This window comes from Etheostoma cragini, chromosome 7 (assembly GCF_013103735.1).
Source record: "Etheostoma cragini isolate CJK2018 chromosome 7, CSU_Ecrag_1.0, whole genome shotgun sequence".
Taxonomy (NCBI): Eukaryota; Metazoa; Chordata; class Actinopteri; order Perciformes; family Percidae; genus Etheostoma; species Etheostoma cragini.
Genome location: NC_048413.1, coordinates 20,230,830 through 20,249,928, shown reverse-complemented (window position 1 = coordinate 20,249,928; position 19,099 = coordinate 20,230,830). Strand labels below are relative to the sequence as shown.

The window sequence follows — 19,099 nt, the reverse complement described above, 5'->3', positions numbered from 1 at the left end:
TGGAAAAAGGCTGCAATGAAACAAAGAGTGAAAAATTTAAAGGGGTCTGAATACTTTCCGTACCCACTGTATGTCATTTGTAGCCAAACAAGTGAACTGAGAGCTCCTAACAGCAATTTTTTACATTGCTGTGTAACATATTATTCAGTTTCAAGAGACATACTTGTTATTCTGCAGTGTAGACCAAAGTCATTGTAATTTTAGACTGATTTTACTGAGATGTACTGTATAGCAAGGAACTGGTAGTAATCTAAAACTTAAATGCATTACTTGTTTATGATTTTTTAAAGCATGCAAAGTTATGCAAAACACATTAAACAAAGTTAAATTTGCAGAGCTAAGTTCTTGTCAGCGTCTTTTGGGAGCAATGATGCTATTAAATCTCATTTTGTCTTAACTGGATCAATGAACGGATGGTAGGGACAAGGTCGCTGGCAGCAAGAGCCAGAACTGAGTGAGTCTGCGTTTTAATATTTCAGCCAGTGAGCACATATTAGACACAGTGTTAATGTTAACATGTACAGTGCTTGGCAGGAAAACAAAGACATGGCCAAGCATCTTATTATTTACATTTTTATAGACAGTGCACTAACACATACATGGTTTTGTGCTTGTTGTTGAACTTAAATAAAATAACCAGTCTGTGGTGACACAGTAGGACATTTAAGCTGTTCAGCCTCACCTGTTATTGAAACCGTGGTAGGACTCAAATTACTGTGGTATGACTGAACTGAGTAGATAAAGAGACAATGTGTATAACCACGCCACTGTCTCCCTCTCTTTCAGATGGTGAAGGGTTTCTCTAATCGTTCGCGTAAAGCCAGGATGGCTACTGAGCAGAAGGATGCGAATGACCTGGCTCTGTTTGGAAAATGGCAGACTGAAGAGTACCAGCCGCCTATAGCTGTGGATGGGAAGGTAACCGTCTTTGTGGACTAGAATAATAACTGTGATGAAATACGGTCACTGTAGCAGCAAATATCGTTATACAGCAGATAAAGTGGAACATACATTTAATAAACAACCAATGATTTCAGAAGAAAATGTGAAGTGCAGTATTGTATGTTGTCTATGTTTTTCTCCCTTCAGGTTCCCCGTAACGACTACGGTAACGTCTACCTGTTTAGGCCCTGTATGTTACCGGTGGGCTGTGTTCACCTCAAGCTGCCCAACCTGCACCGCGTGGCAAGGAAGCTGAACATCGATGCAGCCCCTGCAGTTACGGGCTTCGACTTCCATGGAGGATACTCTCATGCTGTGTAAGACAACACTGAGAAACCCTGATGAGCAAGTTTTCATGTTATTAGTTTGTTTTGAGTAACACAAATATTTTTTTAAACAGCTGCACATGATCTGGTGTATTTAATTTTTGCTGTTACGTCCGTTGCATTCTCAGGAATGTTTCTGCTTTTTCATCCTTAGTCCTTGTTCTCTTAGATAAAACTACTTCATTGTTTACATTTGCATAGAAAGATGTAAATATGTAAAATAATCAGTCTAACACACCAAGGTCTGCACACTGTAATTGTTTACTTTACTACTGAAAAAGAAGGAACAAAAATGCACATTTAATAAAAATGTGTTAAATGTAAGGGAGGGGGGATCCATACTTTCTTTGTGTGTTTGTTTTAGGACTGATGGTTACATTGTGTGTGAGGAGCATGAAGAGATTCTCAGAGCGGCCTGGGGGGAAGAACAACAGATTCAGAAACAGAAGGAGAAAGAGGTGTGTGAGACTGACTGAGTAGAAGCTAATAACTTTCTAGGAACATGCAGTTATCTTTTTTGCAGTAAAGGTTAGCACTTTAGTTATCAAGAACCAGCTTACTTTCAAGTTCAAGCAAAACAATTTATTTAAAACCCCACATCACCTTCTCTTTCACTTTCTAGAAAAAGGAAAAGAGGGTGATCTCCAACTGGACTTTGCTGGTTAAGGGGCTCCTGATCAGAGAAAGACTTAAACAGCGATATGGAAAGAAGACCCAGGGACTGGGGGGCCTTGCTGACGCAGAGGAGACTGGCGGACTCTCGTCAGATGAGGAAGTGGTTAAAGGTGGAAGTCCATTAGCTATGACAGCGTCTGAGACTGTGGCCATGTCCTGGCCCCAGAACAGACAAGCAGAGGAGGAAGGAGGGAGCATTAGCGGACTAAAGAAGAAGAAGACAACAAAACGAGAAAAGAGAGGACAAGAGAAACATTTGTTCCCCTTTGAGAAAGTGTGATGTCAGACATCCAAAACTACACTTGACTTTAGTTAAATCCACGTTGATTACATTTTGCTCTCAAAACAGCTGCTCCTGATATTTAATTGGGAAGATGTTCACAACGCAGGATAAAGTTTGCCCCAGGTGGGACAAATTTGGAATACATGTTTGCAAGTTTGGTCATCCCTGGAACCTTTGGCTGTAACATTATAAGCAGGAGAGGAAAGAGTTGGGTAGTGCATTGCAGATCGATCCATTTCTTCCAGAGGGGATAATACATGCATTAAACCTGCTCCGTCTCCACCATCACTGTGCATACTCCCATTAGCTCATGTACTAGTAGGCTCTTATACAAGAGATTTGTAGAAATGTAGCATATGCAAGGGGGGAGAAAACACAAGTGAATATCAAATCGAGCAAAGTTGAACTTGACAATGTGCTTTTGTGCAGAAAAGTGTTACCAGGTTGCCTCAGAGAAAACAAACAACATGAAAGGAGTGACAGGAAAATGTCCTTTACATGATCCACTCAGCCCTCTTGCAAGTATTCAGTGGGTGTGCTCCAAAACCTGATGTGCTAGTTTGAGCCTGGTGGGCTTGGTTACCATTTCAGTTCAGTCCACAAAATGGCATATACAGCTTATGCCGACTTTAATTAATGTCTTGGGTGGTAATTAAACACAATATCCCATGTACCAACAACACTACAAACGATGCAGAAAAATTAACATTTTTTGAGTGGCTCCACCACCTTCTACTGTTTTCATTTGATCTCATTCCATATAAGCATGTTTCCCTAATGTTGCCACCATGCGACAATGAACTGGGGCACAGTCATTGTTACTGGCTGGACTGTACACTGTGTAAGCTGACACAATCAAAACAGAAACACATACTGTTAATATTGTGTGAAAATTGGATCTCCTGGTTGTCAAGTTTTCAGGAACTGGCACAAACAGCCATGTTTTTGTAGCCCTGCTACTGTGTATTTGAGTGGAAGTCACTGTTTTTAGGTTGTAGCATCCACTTATGTGACGGACAGATGCACACAAGGACCATACAACCCTTCCATTGAGGTTTAAACCAAAACAGAAGTTAAGAAGTTGTTGAATGATTCCTTAGTCATGATTTTTCACACATACTGTACTTCCTTTTTTCTCTCTTGTTAGGATGCTTCATCCCCTGGAGGTTCATTCCTTCCTGCAGTATGCTCTATCAGCCCTCATATTCAGCCTCTTACTCACATCTTTTGTCACTTTTTCACACTTTGTGTCTCTATACGTGTTTGTACACAACAGATTATGCCAGTATTTAAAGTTGTAAGCAGTTTTTGTATGAAAAGTATTTTTCTAAGAAATGTTGAAATATCAGTTAAAAGCAAACAACCCAAATGAATACTGTAGTAATACATTTTGTTGTTCATGTTAGCTTTTGTTACATGTATGTACAGTATAATTAAACAACAAACAGTTAACCTTAATTAATCAAGTCTAGCTTAACAAATCTTGACTAATTACAATGGTCATGAGACTAAAAATGTAACTATACTACATCAATTCTAATTGATTTCTGACAAGTTTAAAATATTTGCCCATACATTTTCACAATTACAACAAAAATTCATAAAAGTCACCCTGTATACTAAATATTTTTTAAGTAATATTATTGTAATATTGCATCAGTAACAGACTAGCCTCAACTGTATTAGATTCTGATGTATCTTCCTCAAGACCAATTACGAACGCATTAACCAGGGGAACTTTCTGTTGAGAAGCACAGCAGAGGGCAATGCATTGTTTCTAAAGCCACCGGTCTTAATACCTTCAGAGCTGTTACACTTTGAGTGCGGTTTTGCTACCCAGTTGCAGAACCTCCAGTCCAACATGTGCCACGTACAAGCAAGGAAAGTAACAAGTGGTTTTAGACACATTTTTGATATGTCTCCACTTCAGAATGTTCAGATACATGTTTAAGTTGCTACATGAATGTTTTCTATAAGAAATTTACACTAACCCATGTGAGGTAATTTAATTTGATTAATGAGGATTTGTGTATTGATGTGGAAACATTCCCTTTATTACATCTTGATGCATGACTGAGATGTTTACCAGAGAGCCAGAACACACAAATCGGAAATCCTGCATCAAACTAAAGATAAAACCTGGTTGTTGAAATGCATATTAAATGAACCCCTGAAACTCATGTAATATATGTATGTCTGTTTTTAAGATGTTGCTCCATTCTTGTAATACTGCTGAAGTATTAATGGACAGTATTGCATGAGGTGAAACAGCTGCATGCCATACAAGACAAGACTGGCATGATAAACGCGGAAATGACGTCATTGATAAGTACAATCTAACTGTCGATCTTCCGTCTACCAGCCAAGCGGACGGTGTGAATCGCTCTGAGGATTTCCCCACACAAAAAACACTCCTGGTTGTTAACGCGGGCAGAGCCGACGCTTCTCTGAGAGGTAAATACCACCGACTTTAACCAATGGAAGTCAATGCAGCAGTTGTACAAATGTGCCTGTTTACTTCCGCGCTCGAGGGCCTTGTTTACATCTCAATCCCCGGAGTAAAGTGGGTGAGAGGCGGCGGCACAGTGGAAGACAACGATAAGAGGGTGGCTAACCGGGCTAGCCTTTCTTATGTTATTAAATATAGTTGTAGAACAAAAATAACTTTTTCTTAAAGGATTTTGCTTGTCTGCTCTAAAAGTACCCAACAATTTTAACTCGCCAAACTCGGGGGTTTTGGCATGCCGTTATTTCGCTACTGAATATAGCTAGCTTCCAGCACGCTAGCCAGGAAGCTAATCCGACTAACAGTAAATTGGTCAGTTGTTCTGTGGATTGGACTTTACTGCCGTTTTTTATTTATGCACGAACAACAACCACGCCGTTTTTTTCACGTTGCCTAATCCTTCCACTAACCTCTTACTTCCCATCCCCCAAGCCGTGTTATCAAACCTGTGCTGAGTCGCCGTGATACAATAACGTTAGCCTGGCAAGATGTGTGTCACCCAGTCGGCTGCCTATATTTAGCCTGGACCGGACGGAATGCAAGCATTAGTCAGTCGCTGGGCTGGCACCGGGGCCAGCTGGCAGCAGGCTTTCCCGTCTAACCGTGTTTTTTTTATTCAGGTGGCTATTTCCGAAGTCACATTTGATCCCCGATGCCAGCAAACAACTTTGATCCAATGTTTTTTACCGTAGTGCATACAGATCACATGTAGAAACAAGCCTACTTTTGGCCTCTGCGATCAGAGTTTGTATCATCTTCAGAGTATACCCCCTTTAGTTATAGACTATGCTGCACGTTTTGACAACGAGAAAGACACTACCCAAAAAGCTACCCACCCACATTCGAAAAACACAATAGGTTAGTGATAAACTTAGCGGAAAGGGAACCCCCATTCTGACAAGGACATACAATCTGGCGCAGCAATGCTGGGTAATGGGATTTATACAACGGCAAAGAGCTGGGTGATGTTGGGGTAAAACAAGGCAATAACTAACAATTTGTATGTAAAGGTGATGTTCAGTACAGAGTTTTTTAACTGACCGTATTTTAAAAGCCATTGTAGAAGAATTATGTGTAAATTTGCATCAATAAAAAGATCCCCCAAAAAATTAGATTTATAGACAAAAGACACGTTTTTTCCTTCTCCGTGCCATCATTTATATAATGCCAGTCATGCAAAACTGCTTTTGTTCTTGTGGGTTGAAGTTGGTTTTAATTCTAGTTGAGACATACTTTGTTGTCCTGTCATGTGTCCAATCTTACTTTACGGTTTGTTACCAAGTTAAGTACAGTTATGGTTTTTAGGTTTCCCTCATCCCTAAGGCTAAAGCATTGTCAGCTAATCCTATAAAGTGTGTTTTAAGCCTTAACTCATGCCTTGTGTCCCCCACATGTTTTATGAGATCTACAGTGTAGTAGGATTGAAAAATACATTATATATGGGCAAGAGCTGATGTAAACTCCTGTGTTTGTGAAGTTTAATCTAAACCTAAAGGCAGACATGAGGAGCAGAAGTAGGGCCTAGGGGTAGGAATCTCTTGGCGCCTCACGATTCACAACCTCACACAATTTTTCTGTCTGCATTTTTTATGCGTGATTTCAAAAATATACATATAAGCCTGAGTTCAAGATTTTGTCATGTACAGTATTTGTTACACACAAGTTCCCATGAAATGTTTTGTCTACTGAGGTTTTTATTTTGTAGTCTTTCCATGCTTAAGCCTTAAACACACTTGTGAAAGTCACCTTCCACAGTAATCTTCCATGTCAGAGGCTCAGTCATGTTTAAAGGTGGATAATTGGCTTCTTAGAACATGGAGCATGAGGTGGTCAGGTGTAATGTTACAAAGTAGATCATGTGTATATACAAAAACTTCTTTTTTTTACTGCACTCTTGCCTAAACTCTAAGGTGTTGTCCATTATCCCATCCTCTTTCAGTCACTATGTTTTCTGATTTGTACATGTCTGGAGACAGTACATTTTTTTGAGAATTGATTATTAACTTATCAGAATCAAATCTAAGAATCAATTATCACACACATTTCCTGTATTACTTCACTTCTTTCTCTTCACTTATTTATTAATTCCTTTTCTACTCTCCTATTCAATTTTTTTTTCTTTTTTTTTTCTCTCCTCAGATAAACTTGTATGCTTTCCAAATGAGTGACGGAGAGTGTGACTTCTTCTGTTTCTTCCGCTGCTGCTGAGCGCGCTCTCTATGCGCCTCAGGCAGTCGGGAAGACAGGGTGTCTCTGAACAGTGACACAAGCAGCTGGAAAGAGGTGCGGGGGGAAAAGGGAGCTGGATCCGACAGGTAGGCGAGCCGTCTACCTGTGCGGGTGGTTGATTCAATCGATTGGATGTCTGTGGACATGAACAGCCAGGCGTCGGACAGCAATGAGGAAGAATTCGGAGTGAACTCTGAAGAAGAGGATGATGAGGACGATGGGGGTGAAGAGGAGGATCAGGGTGACATTGAAGCCTACTATGAGGGCGTGGCCAGCGATGTTGAGCAACAGGGCGCGGACTCCTTTGACCCAGAGGAGTACCTTTTCACTTGTCTGACCTACAAAGAGAGTCAGAGGGTGTTGATAGAGGAGGTTAACACTGTGGCTGCTGCACTGAAGGTGAGCTTGTGTCTGTTGTTGGGTCATGTGTGGCTGCAACGAAACATTTTTCATTTTAGCATTTGCAAAAGCAAGATCTGATAAAGCAAAAAATTTCATAACCTTTCACACAGACATAGCTTTCAGACTTAATCCTCACAGGCCACCATACACTTATTAGAACCATGAGTAAAGCATTTCAAAGGAAATAATGCTTTTGGCTGTGTTTTGCACAAAACAGTAATAAGAACAATGTAGATGTAATTTTTACTTAAGAAAATAGCGCAAAAGATGGAACAGACAGTCTGGTTGTTCTTATTGGTCTTAGAAGGCTAAACCATGCTCCAACTGTCCATGATTAGGGCTACTGTGTCAAGACGATCACATGTTTTATTTGTTATCAATCTCATTGACACATTTTTTCTGCTTCAGTCATAAGAGGATTGCATGAGAATTAAATATCAAAGCTCATTAATTGAAATAAAAGGGTAATTGCTGCCCTGAATAGTACAAAGTCATTTAAGTAAGTGATCCCAACAGAAATAGAAAGCAACACTAAGTTTGTACCCAATTGTGTCTGAGGGCATACGCTATTGTTATGGTAACGTTTACTGTTTGTCCACAGTAGAATGACAGCTTTCGGATTCGCTGATTCCAGTGTTTCCCGAAAAGCAAATGCCATTTTAGCATGGAGGGGAGAAAAAAACAAGAGAAATAATACGTTTTCAAGTTTAGTCACTTTACATTCGCCAAGCCGTCCAAGTCATTGTTGAGGCAGAAGTTTAAACTGAATATCTTGGGTGGGGGTGTGTGTGAGAGGGTGTGTGAGGGTTACTGTGAAGAGTCTACAATAAATTTTGTATCATAAACTCATAGAAGTATGAGTTTCCAAAGTACCACAAGACCACTTATAGATGTACAGCGAGTCCTGATAGTCACTATGTGAGTTGCTAATGCATTTGTTCCAAAATTATGCGATGTAGCAACAAGAAAAGAATCGTCTCCTTCCAGATCAAGAAAAAATGCTTTACCAAAAATGGAAATGTTTTATTCGCTTCATCCAATTATTTTCTGCATAGCTGCCCTTAATTGGTTAAGGTTATCTTTCTATTAAAAGGATTAGCCCGAAACCGTTGAGTGAGTATCCTTTCACAACAGGCAAATTATAATCTCAGTATTACGATTTATATTGTTCTAAGTGCCCACATTATTATAAATGCATTCCGAAAGGCGGAAGGAGATGTAACAATGATAATGAGGTTCTATTGTGCTAAACTTTGCATTTTCTGCTTTAAAATAGGCCCTTTTCAGAGATGACATTTTGACTTGTCACCATAGGAAAAGTAAAGGTGTAAACAATCCAATTATTGATGACTGAATTCAGTTTAACTGCATTAGTTTCAGGCTGCTGTTTTGTGCATGCTGGCTCACTGTCACACTGCCACAGGACACATGTATAGAGCAGAGCTATCAGTAATGCTATCAGTAACACTGCTTTTCCTGCTCTGACATGCCAAAATGTTTGCTGTGATAAGGACCTATAAGTAGTTTATTAAGTCTTTTTATTCAGTCTGCATGCTGTTTTGCAGTATCTTACTTCACACTTGTACATAATTATATATATTCCTACCTGTGAGCGGGACAGCACAACAGTCTTCTGTTAGCAGAACTGAGCAGCTTCCAGAGGAGCAGGTGTGTTTCTTGATGGCATTAGGTGAACGAAGGAAGCACTTCTCCATTTTTTTCTCATTTAACTGGATTTTAATTGTTGACTGATGACTAATATGAGCCATAAATGTCTGGCCTGTAGTGCTAGTTGATTTACTAAAGTAACACTAAATATAATTTCTTAGTTATATTTCTGCCTCTAATGAACTAATATTTGAGAAGGTGTTATAACATTATAGGTAGAAATTGTCATTGATATGTCTTCTTTATGTTGTATTTTATTGGAAGTTACTTGCTTTATTTGTAACCTTGCTGTATCAGTGTTGACAGCATGGTCAGAATTATCAATTGTTTCCTTCTCCTGAAGAAGAAAGTCCTCTTATTATCCAGATTAGTTATTGTTTTATTTATTTAACTAAAAGGTTAATTTGGGATATAAGAGCCATGTATCATGTAGCTGACTGTCAAGACAGCCTAGTCACTCATGTGTCCCTTTCTCGCTCAGGTTTTACCAGCGGTAGCAAAACTGATCCTGGTGCATTTGCACTGGCAGGTTTCACAAATACTAGACAGGTATGCCCTTCTACTACTTCTTTTTTTTTTTTCACCATCATTTTTATTCTTGTAGTTTTGTCATCTTTTTCTTTTCTCCTGTACCACCTTTTCCTCATTTTCCTGTCTCTTTTCCTTATTATCTTTCTATGATTTCTGTCTGTACCACTTACTTCTTTGCATTGCAGATTTATATGTTTTTGTTTCTTATCCTTGAATAACCCCTGGTTTTCTCCATGTTCCCCGCAGATATAAGTCCAACTTGTCTCTGCTGTTGTCGGATGCTCTGGTCCAGCCTAGCAGCAGCTGCCGATCAGTTACGGTAAGAAACAAGCAATACATGATGGCATATACAGACAAATACTGTTTACATGCTTTGTTCATACCTTTTTGTTCTGTTTTTTATGTTAATAACATTCATATCTTGTGACCACGCTATGAGTACTAGAACACTGTTAATTGGTTCTTGAAGCATTCATCCATGCTTTGTGTGAACATTACCTTGGGTAAAATCTTTCAGGCCGTATATGTGCATTGGTAAACTTGGTGCAGAGAAATGTGCAAGGTTCAAGAAATAAAACCCTTTTACAGAAATTGTTCACTGTGTGTAAAAAGAGTAGTTTGAACTGGGAATCAATATGCAGTTTCTTGTAGCCAATGATTTACCGCATTCACAGCAATTTAACTTCAAGGACAAATTGTCATCTGGTTTCAAACATGCAGCAGTTTGATTCAGTTGATGAATTGGTTAGTTGTTCGGCAAAAGAATGTAAGGACATTTTGGGCATAGACTAACCATTTAAATAATTTATTAGGATAAAGTCCCAAACATTTCTTAGTTACAGCTTCTCAAATGGGAGGATGTGACATTTTGAAAACATTACTGTGGTAACATGATATGGCAATATAGCATTATTTTATTATGTGTTTTTTATTTATATATATATATATATATATATATATATATACACACACACACCAAGCAATCGGTTGATTTAATAAATAAAAACAACACTTGTGGCCCTCCTTGCTGGCCTGCACTCGCACTGCAATAAAACAGTTAGGGCCAGCGTGATCACTCTAGTCAAACAAACCGGACTTTGGGGTCAAACCTGCTTGTGCGTGGTTAAACTGGGCCAAGTGTGAGTAGGCCCTAATTTCTGATTATCTACTACTTATGGTTATAGGAAAATCCACATCAGCCTCATTACCTATTTTATCAAAAATATCTGTACTGGTTTATTTATATTTTTTAGCATTTCAAGGTTTTGGATGTAGGTCTCCAGTGCAGATTGTGTTTGACGACATGTTCATGAATTCTGTGTTTCAGGTCCCTCAGTCCCTCCAGTGTGGTGTGTGTCTACAGGTCGTACGGAGAGACTCCCTGCTGGCACTGCCCTGCCAGCACTCCTTCTGCAAAGCATGCTGGGAGCAGCACTGCACTGTCCTGGTCAAAGATGGCATTGGAGTGGGTGAGTGTTTGTGTGTGTGTTTGTGTAGTCATCATAGCTGGTATTAGAGTGGGTGAGTCACACTTTGTTTGATGTGAGCTCCTAAGTGCCTGTTCATGTGTGACTGTATGTCCTTGTATATGTTTTTTATCCACTCAGGGTTTGAGCACAGTTTCAGCCTCTGGTGCTTTTGAATTTATGTAGATATTTGAATATTTTAGCCTATTCTTTTCTACCAGACGAGCATGGTTTGAAGTCTGGTATTTGTTTTAACAAAATGAGTTTAATCTCTCCCTTTTTAATGATACACCTTTTTAATGGCAGATACCACTAGGCCTGCCCGGAAATTGCAATCTCCATTCACCATGTTCATGATTTCATTTTTTTTAAACTTTTTTAATAACGTTTTTTTATGACTTACTCAATAAAATGGACAAGCTGACTGCATCACAAAACACCGCTATTTTCTTCTGTGAGTTTTAAACATAGACTGTCTAAAATAGTTTTGTTATAAAAACAAATGTAATTTCACATCATTTTGGACTATTATTATTATTAGTAGTATTAGTATTACTACCATATCTGTGTATAAAACGCTGGAAAAGCTACTGCAGATGATAGATAAATAAATACCAACACTTAAAAAGCTTAATGACAAAACTTGCTAAAGTCCACTGGGGACCAACTACAATTAGATCTGAGAAAAGTCAATTAGTTAATTTTGTGTGTGTGTTGCATACTGTTGAATATAATTATTAGTGTGTCTGAGAGAGAGTATGCTTGTGTAAGCAGGACACCAGATGGAAGTGTGGGTGTGTACACAGATAAGTTATACTTTGTACAATATGATGTATTTGTGTGGTGAAGTGCATACAATTTACCAGACTCGCTGTTCTTAAGTTGTGAGTGTGTGGGAGCACAAGAGCTTTTGTATGTGTGTATTTGAATATAGTAACCCAATGTGTGTACCTGTGCTACTTTCTAACATTCTCTCTGTTAAAGTCAGTCCATATAACAGTTAATGCGTTTTTCTACCGAGAGTCTATCTGACCCTGATATGTGTTTATCAGCTGTACGAAGGACACATTTAAGATGGAAGATGACCCCGATCCAGTATCTGGGTCACTGTAACACTAAACCAGCCTGCTTAAATCAAACACAACTGGAGGAACTTTCCTAGTCACAAACAAAGTTAAAATGATGGGTGTAGTTTATTGCAGCATTAGTAAAGAATCACACAAACAGCAGCTGCAGCCTTTGTAGGGCAGTGTGGTCATGTTGGCTCTCTCACTATCCCAAGTCAGTGATTCAGGACTCTTCGTTGTGTGTGTAGGTATCTCGTGTATGGCTCAGGACTGTTCCCTGCAGATGCCAGAAGACTTTGTCCTGCCACTGCTGCCAGGAGAGGAGCTGAAGGACAAATACAGACGCTACCTCTTCAGAGACTATGTTGAGGTGTGTCTCTGTGTGCTAAATCTGTTTGCTTAGATGCTGCGTCAAGTTCTGCATGTGCAGCAAATGAGACGTCAGGGGCATGTGTGAAGGAGAGAAACTCCTTAAGCCGCCAGGCTTTCAACACACTGGTGGAAACACTGCAGCGTTAAATCTGAATCCTCTCTAAATGTATTCATGGAAATTATTTCTCTAATTATACATTTGCTCGTTCTGAAAGGATTATTTAATCAAATCACAAAGAAAATAATTTTTTTTTTTTTTTTTTTGCCAAGGTTTTGAGAGAACCTGTGTCTGAGCTTTCTGCCTACAGTTGAGATGAATGAAAATTTTGTCGTGCTTATAATATAGAAAAAATTAAAAGCACCTCTTTCCAGAAACAATATCGCTGATATTGGGGATGATCCGTGGAGAATACTATTTCCAGTTTTCATCAGTCTACCCAACCAATTTTGTGGGCGAATTGACTCTATAAAGACTCAGCGCCCTGCTGTGGTTATTCTAAGGCACCTTCCAGTAGGTTTTATCCAGGGATTGGCAATTATCATGATCACCATTGTCATGATGCATCTGTTAACTTTGACATTCTTTGTGTTACTTTACCCTCTCTGTCTCTCTCTCTCTCTGTCTCTCCATCTCTCTGCAGAGTCATTTTCAGTTGCAGTTGTGTCCAGGTGCAGACTGTCCCATTGTCATCAAGGTGCAGGAGCCCCGGGCGCGCAGGGTGCAGTGTAGCCGCTGCAGTGAAGTCTTCTGGTAGGATGCACACACGAACACAGCACGCAGTCAGTAACTAATTCATAAAAAGTACAGTATTAATACGTTTTACTATTGCCTGACTATAATCAGATTATTGATGCCTGCTTGTTTAAAAATAGGGTTGGCTTTAAAACAGGGTTGTATACATTTATGTCATTGACTCTGAATCTTTGTTATAAATATTTACAGTTCTTTGGAATTTCCTTTTTAAAAACATTTTGGGGTGCCTGGTTAGCTCACCTGGTAGAGCCCGCGCCCACGTAAAGAGGCTTAGTCCTCGAAGCATTGGTCACCTGCAGCCCTATGCTCTCTCTCTCTTTCTCTCTCTCTCTCGAATGAACTTAAACACAAAGTCCCCTTATTTATTTAAGAGCTGTAACTGACCATTAACATATTAGGATTCCAGAATTTGTCCTGACTGCTATGTTCTGTTTTTCTCTTTCTCAGTTTTAAATGCCGTCAGATGTACCATGCACCCACAGATTGTGCAACGATCCGAAAATGGCTGACCAAATGTGCAGATGATTCTGAGACGGCTAACTACATCAGCGCACACACTAAAGATGTATGATGAATAATTAACATGCCCATATAGTCATACACAAGCACTGGTGTGTCAACATACTTGCACATATACTATATTTTGGATGGACACTAACAATCAGGGTTGACACAGTGTAAAAACTGGTATATTACTTGTCTGTAATACAGGGCTGTAACTTGTCACGCACTCTAATTTGGTCATATTTGAGAGATTATTTAAGAAGTGTCCAGGAAGAAGAATTTACATTGTCAAATTCGATAGGTCATGTCTTATTTTCCTCCTTTCTTCATTTGCGCCATAGTCTTGCATTTTTTCCACACAGACAAAAGAGCTGCAAGCTGCAAACAGCTGTTTCTAAGCTCCTCCCCCTTATTTTGACAGGTAATTGTTCATAGATGCAAAACATACTTAGCGCTCTGCTCACTTCACTCTTGTGTGAGGGCTCTGATTAATGAATGTGTTACAAAACGGTCTATGATATATGGCTGATTTTATTTGGAGGGAGAAAGCAAGGAACTTTATGTAAAATCAGACATTCAGTACCCCCATATAGCCCAAATGGAAGGATCCTTTATTTTATAACCACAATTTTTTACGCCTGCAACAATTTCACTGTGAACTTGGCGGTTGAATCAGGCTCTTTAGATTGAATAGTTGACTTTGGATCACTTCTAATTTCACTGTGTATTTCTCCTCTAGTGTCCTAAGTGCAATATCTGCATTGAGAAGAACGGAGGGTGCAATCACATGGTGAGTCAGAGATGAAAATCGCCCTTTCCTAGTACACAGCAGATGCTAAAAATATATTCATATTCAAGCGCCGCAGTCCTCAAATTTAATAGTTTGACACTTGGTTAGATCACTCCTCAGATATGCTTCCTGGTATGTGCCGCTTTTATCATACAATTTCTAAGCTGTATGTATAACAAAGCACTCGTGTTAAATTAGGCACTAAATTGTTTTGTATGAAAACGTTCAACTGCTGATTGTTGTGATTCATTAAAAATGCAGAATTTATAGGATTGCGAGGGGCTGGAAAATATATTGATATCAAGAAACTAGAGACTAGATGTCGTCTTAGATTTTGGCTATAGTAATATAGCATAAGTTTAGTCTTTTCCTGGTTTTAAAGGTTACATTACAGTAAAGTGATTACATTTTCTGAACCTGCCAGAGTGTTGTAACTGCATTTAGCCATGCTGCTAGTATGGCGGGTAATTAAGTGATTAAAATACAACAACACACATTTACCTTTTAATGACTAACCAGGATACAAGGTCTATCAGAACAATTGGTTTTAAACTGGTGCCCAAGGCCATATTGAGTGACCACACAATGAAACGTTCCACTCTAGTCTATTGTGTTGTGTCCTGTCTGATCACCGGTAACGGAATTGGTCACCGCAGCATGATGTCTGGTTGCTTTTCTCCAAAAAATTTAACCGAACTACCTAATCTAATGAATCAGAGAACTGGCCTACGCCACAGCGCTTGATCAAGTCTGAATGCCGCCTTACCTGGTTTTTTGTCATGTTGCTGATTCCCTAACTTTATTCCCCCTGTGTCTTTGTTTTATTTCAGCAATGCTCCAAGTGCAAACACGGTAAGTAGTTTGCCTCAGTTTTACACCTCCAGACCATTAATGCATGAACTCACTGTTCTGGAAGGCCTTCATATCCACCTAGTGGTATGATACAACACACAAAAAGCAGCCATCCACTTTAATTATCAGATAAGATAACTTCCAAGAAAGTCTAAGTGAATGTTGACTCTTGGTTATAAAAAAGGTGTTTATTTCTTCTTTTTTTGACTCTTTTGGGTAATGGTGGCAGCTGCCATTATTAAAGGAGCATAAAGAATACCAAAACTATATATATTAAAAAAAAAATAGCCATAGTTTGAGTGTTGTTTTTCTTATTATTCTTCATTAGTTAGATGTCGTCGTTTAGATAAGGAATTTGGTTAAACCAAAAGGTGCTTAGTCACTTGGAAAAATGGATAATATCTTACCAGCCGCAGCCAATATCAACCAGTTTAGACTGGCTGTAGACTTAAGAATGGAGCTGACCCTTTAGGCTGTTCTATGGTACACACATATCACTTGCTGTACATACTGTGTAATTTGTGTAGTGGGGAGTCCATAAATGTGTGTTTTGTGTCTCCTGAAAGACTTCTGCTGGATGTGTCTGGGTGACTGGAAGACTCATGGCAGTGAATACTACGAGTGCAGCCGCTACAAAGAGAACCCCGATATAGTCAACCAGAGCCAGCAGGCTCAGGCCAGAGAGGCCCTGAAGAAATACCTGTTCTACTTTGAGAGGGTGAGTCTTTTTGGATCCCCATTTATATTTTGCACTAAAACGCATTACATTTATTAAGAACAGAAAGCCAAAGCCATTCCCAGGACTAAAATATCACAGCACACTGTCTTAGGTTGGCAAATAGAACATTTTATAAATACAGGCGTTTCAATACAGCATTGATTTAGATCTACAGGAGGAATATTTGTTCTGTATTTCATTCTTTTTTATTTCTTTTTTCATCTTTACCCAACCAGTGGGAGAATCACAACAAGTCTCTGCAGTTGGAGGCTCAGACGTACCAGAGGATCCAGGAGAAGATCCAGGAGAGAGTGATGAACAACCTGGGAACCTGGATTGACTGGCAGTATCTACATAATGCTGCAAAGCTACTGGCTAAGGTACTTGCAAACTTAACAGGGCAAAGGTAATAAGTAAGTAATGTGAGGGAGAGGTTAAAGCAGAAAGAGTACGAGAAGGACACAAATGACTTAAAATACAACATGCATTTGTCTTAGGTGTACTATTATCCATTCAGTCTCTTGTAGATACCAGTGCAGTGGTAGAATCAGTGGAAATTCATGTTGATAAATTATCAAGTGGCCTTTTGTTAATTTTGACACAGTCTCACTTTGTGTCTTGTCTATTTGTTTCTAGTGTCGCTACACCCTGCAGTATACGTACCCTTACGCCTATTACATGGAGTCCGGCCCACGCAAGAAACTGGTGAGAAACATCTCTCCATGCCTGTTCATTATTGCAGAACAATAATTTCAAAATAAAGTAGTAACTTAATTAATGGTGTTAACTGTTTTCTCTGTAGTTCGAGTACCAGCAGGCCCAGCTGGAAGCAGAAATCGAAAACCTGTCGTGGAAGGTGGAGCGGGCTGACACCTATGAGAGGGGAGTGGTGGGAGGCGAGGGGGAGCTCAGCGCCAGTGACAGAGGGGTAAGAGCTATTGAATGGATAGTTGGTACAGACGTTCATGTCTCCCTCAGGATGATTTATTATAGCTAATTTATAATTGGCTTTTAATTTTTTTTTTTTTTTTTCTCCCAATACCTTGGTTTATGAACTGCAAAACTAATGCGGTTCCCATCAGCCTCAGCTGCACTTTACATAACTGGTAGTTAGAAAATGTTAGCATTCAAACACCCATAACTAATATGGTGAACGTGGTAAATATTATACCAGCTATTATTAAGAGCATGTTAAGCATTCTGAGATTAGCATGTAGCTCTAAGCTCCACTGTCTACATGGCTATAGACTCTTAGTAAAAAAAAATTTAAGAAGGAAAGAATTAAAAAAGAAGTACAGCCGAGGAATGACAGTTGACTTGTCACTTGGTCCATTTTTTGTTTTGGAAGTGTCTTTAACAATAACTAATGTGTTGTCTTTTTTTTAAATATTAATCTATTTTCTTTTTTTTTCTTTTTTTTTTACAGGATTTGGAGAATCAGATGCATATTGCTGAGCAGAGGCGACGCACGCTGCTAAAGGATTTCCATGACACCTGAAGCTCCATCGCTACTGCAACGCACCAGCATCTCCCTCCTTACGTCCTTCCTTTCTTCTTTGCCTCCTGCCTTTGCTTACCTCCATGACCATCCCTTGGTGAAGTCTCATACTGACACCTCCTTTTGCGTCTCTACACTCGCTCATTCGCTTCTTTCGTCGTTCCCTCCTCTCACTCCCATAATGCTGCAGAGTCACATAATGGCACGATTGTTTCTCCCTTTTATCTACTCTTCCTTAATTCATTTACATGTTTTGGCTCCAGAGCATTACATTGACCGTGGTTACACTTGTTGCAGCTTTTTCAGATCTAATCAAAAAGGTCCAATTTTGAGGTCTTTTCTGAAAACAGTGTGTATACTTTACAGCCAGATTAAGCTTTTATACGCTGACACGAGCAGGTAAAGCTAATTTGTTGAAAAGAGTCAGAGCTGTTATTCTCAAACACTATCCCTGCAATGCTGGAATAATAATCAGTGAGAAAAGGTAAAATGATGCAGAAGCTTTTGTTAAACAGACCATGAAGGTGTGGGAGATAGAATACAATTTCTTTCAGGAGACTGTCCTGATTGTGGATCTGCATTTGTTGGTTTCACATAGACCACAATGGCTAGGGGGCACTTGCTGGCAGTTGTACTTGTAGTACTTACTGGATTGGCCTGACCACATGCACCACATGTTTTTTTTCAAACATTTATATTTAAGTTACCTGTCTTAAGCTGCAAAAGGTTAATTGACATACATGAATAAGAAATAGATTACAGCAAAGATGATGATGTGGTTTTGGAAGGTTTAATGAAAGAAGCTGTAGAGTGTGCTACTTCTAGGTGAAGTATGTCCCTACCCTGACTTGGTGCAACTTCACACAGCCCAATGAAGAATTCTCGACGGCAGATTAAGGAAACCTTTCATTGTAAAGGTGCTTTATTTCTGCCATAAATGTGTATATGGTATTTACTGTGAACAAAATGGTGACCTCAGTGTCCCACATACTCCTTTAAAATGAACAAAAGACAGTATTTTCCTACATAGGATGCATGTTTATACAAACACAGTACAAAATAATAAGATTAATGTTAAAAGACACCTTTTTTATATATAGATGTGGTTGCCAGTGTTTCACAAACATACCTTCCGCCTTTGTTAGTTTGTGTTGGTACCTAACCTGACCTACATCTACGACTGCCAGCAAATACTGTAGTTGCTAGTCATGGTCGAAGTAAAACGGGTAACTCCCATTCTTGTCTCTTTACATTCTCATACTGATGTTGTTGCTTGATTTTGTTCAGCTAGTGTAGATCCAAACCAGTGTGAGCCAGACCTTCTCCATAAAAATCTAACATTTGCACCTCCACAGATGATGAACTTAAGTGTAAACCCCCCCCCCCCCCCCCCCCCCCCCCCCCCCCCCCCCCCCCCCCAACCCCCACCCCCGACATTGACACAGCATTTGCACGCACATACCATGTACACATTGACACACTCATGCTAAACACTCCACTGCAGAAAATAAACGTT

General features: G+C 39.4%; 2 protein-coding genes across 2 annotated transcripts in view; both read left to right on the top strand.

The window, feature by feature from the left end:
• Positions 1–3,590, top strand: part of xpc (xeroderma pigmentosum, complementation group C) — a 12,096-nt gene extending 8,506 nt beyond the window's left edge. The window contains exons 11-14 of the mRNA XM_034875531.1: positions 787–918; positions 1,090–1,259; positions 1,633–1,726; positions 1,891–3,590. Coding sequence (XP_034731422.1) covers positions 787–918; positions 1,090–1,259; positions 1,633–1,726; positions 1,891–2,223 — 729 coding nt within the window. The 3' untranslated portion in view covers positions 2,224–3,590. The remainder of the gene's footprint in view (positions 1–786; positions 919–1,089; positions 1,260–1,632; positions 1,727–1,890) is intronic.
• Positions 3,591–4,506: 916 nt separating this feature from the next.
• arih2 (ariadne homolog 2 (Drosophila)) lies at positions 4,507–18,890 on the top strand. The gene is made up of 15 exons (XM_034875534.1): positions 4,507–4,680; positions 6,872–7,360; positions 9,513–9,580; positions 9,809–9,881; positions 10,890–11,031; positions 12,344–12,465; positions 13,109–13,218; positions 13,669–13,786; positions 14,465–14,515; positions 15,346–15,367; positions 15,934–16,085; positions 16,322–16,465; positions 16,722–16,790; positions 16,888–17,013; positions 17,512–18,890. Exons 2-15 carry the CDS (start codon positions 7,094–7,096, stop codon positions 17,581–17,583), a joined length of 1,536 nt encoding a protein of 511 aa, XP_034731425.1. The 5' UTR covers positions 4,507–4,680; positions 6,872–7,093; the 3' UTR covers positions 17,584–18,890.
• The last annotated feature ends 209 nt before the right edge of the window (positions 18,891–19,099 follow it).

Coding starts and splice junctions, on each gene's coding strand:
- arih2 (XM_034875534.1), top strand. CDS start 7,094: ATGTCTGTGGACATGAACAGCCAGGCGTCGGACAGCAATGAGGAAGAA. Junction 7,361..9,512: donor CTGTGGCTGCTGCACTGAAG/GTGAGCTTGTGT, acceptor TTTCTCGCTCAG/GTTTTACCAGCGGTAGCAAA. Junction 17,014..17,511: donor TCAGCGCCAGTGACAGAGGG/GTAAGAGCTATT, acceptor TTTTTTTTACAG/GATTTGGAGAATCAGATGCA.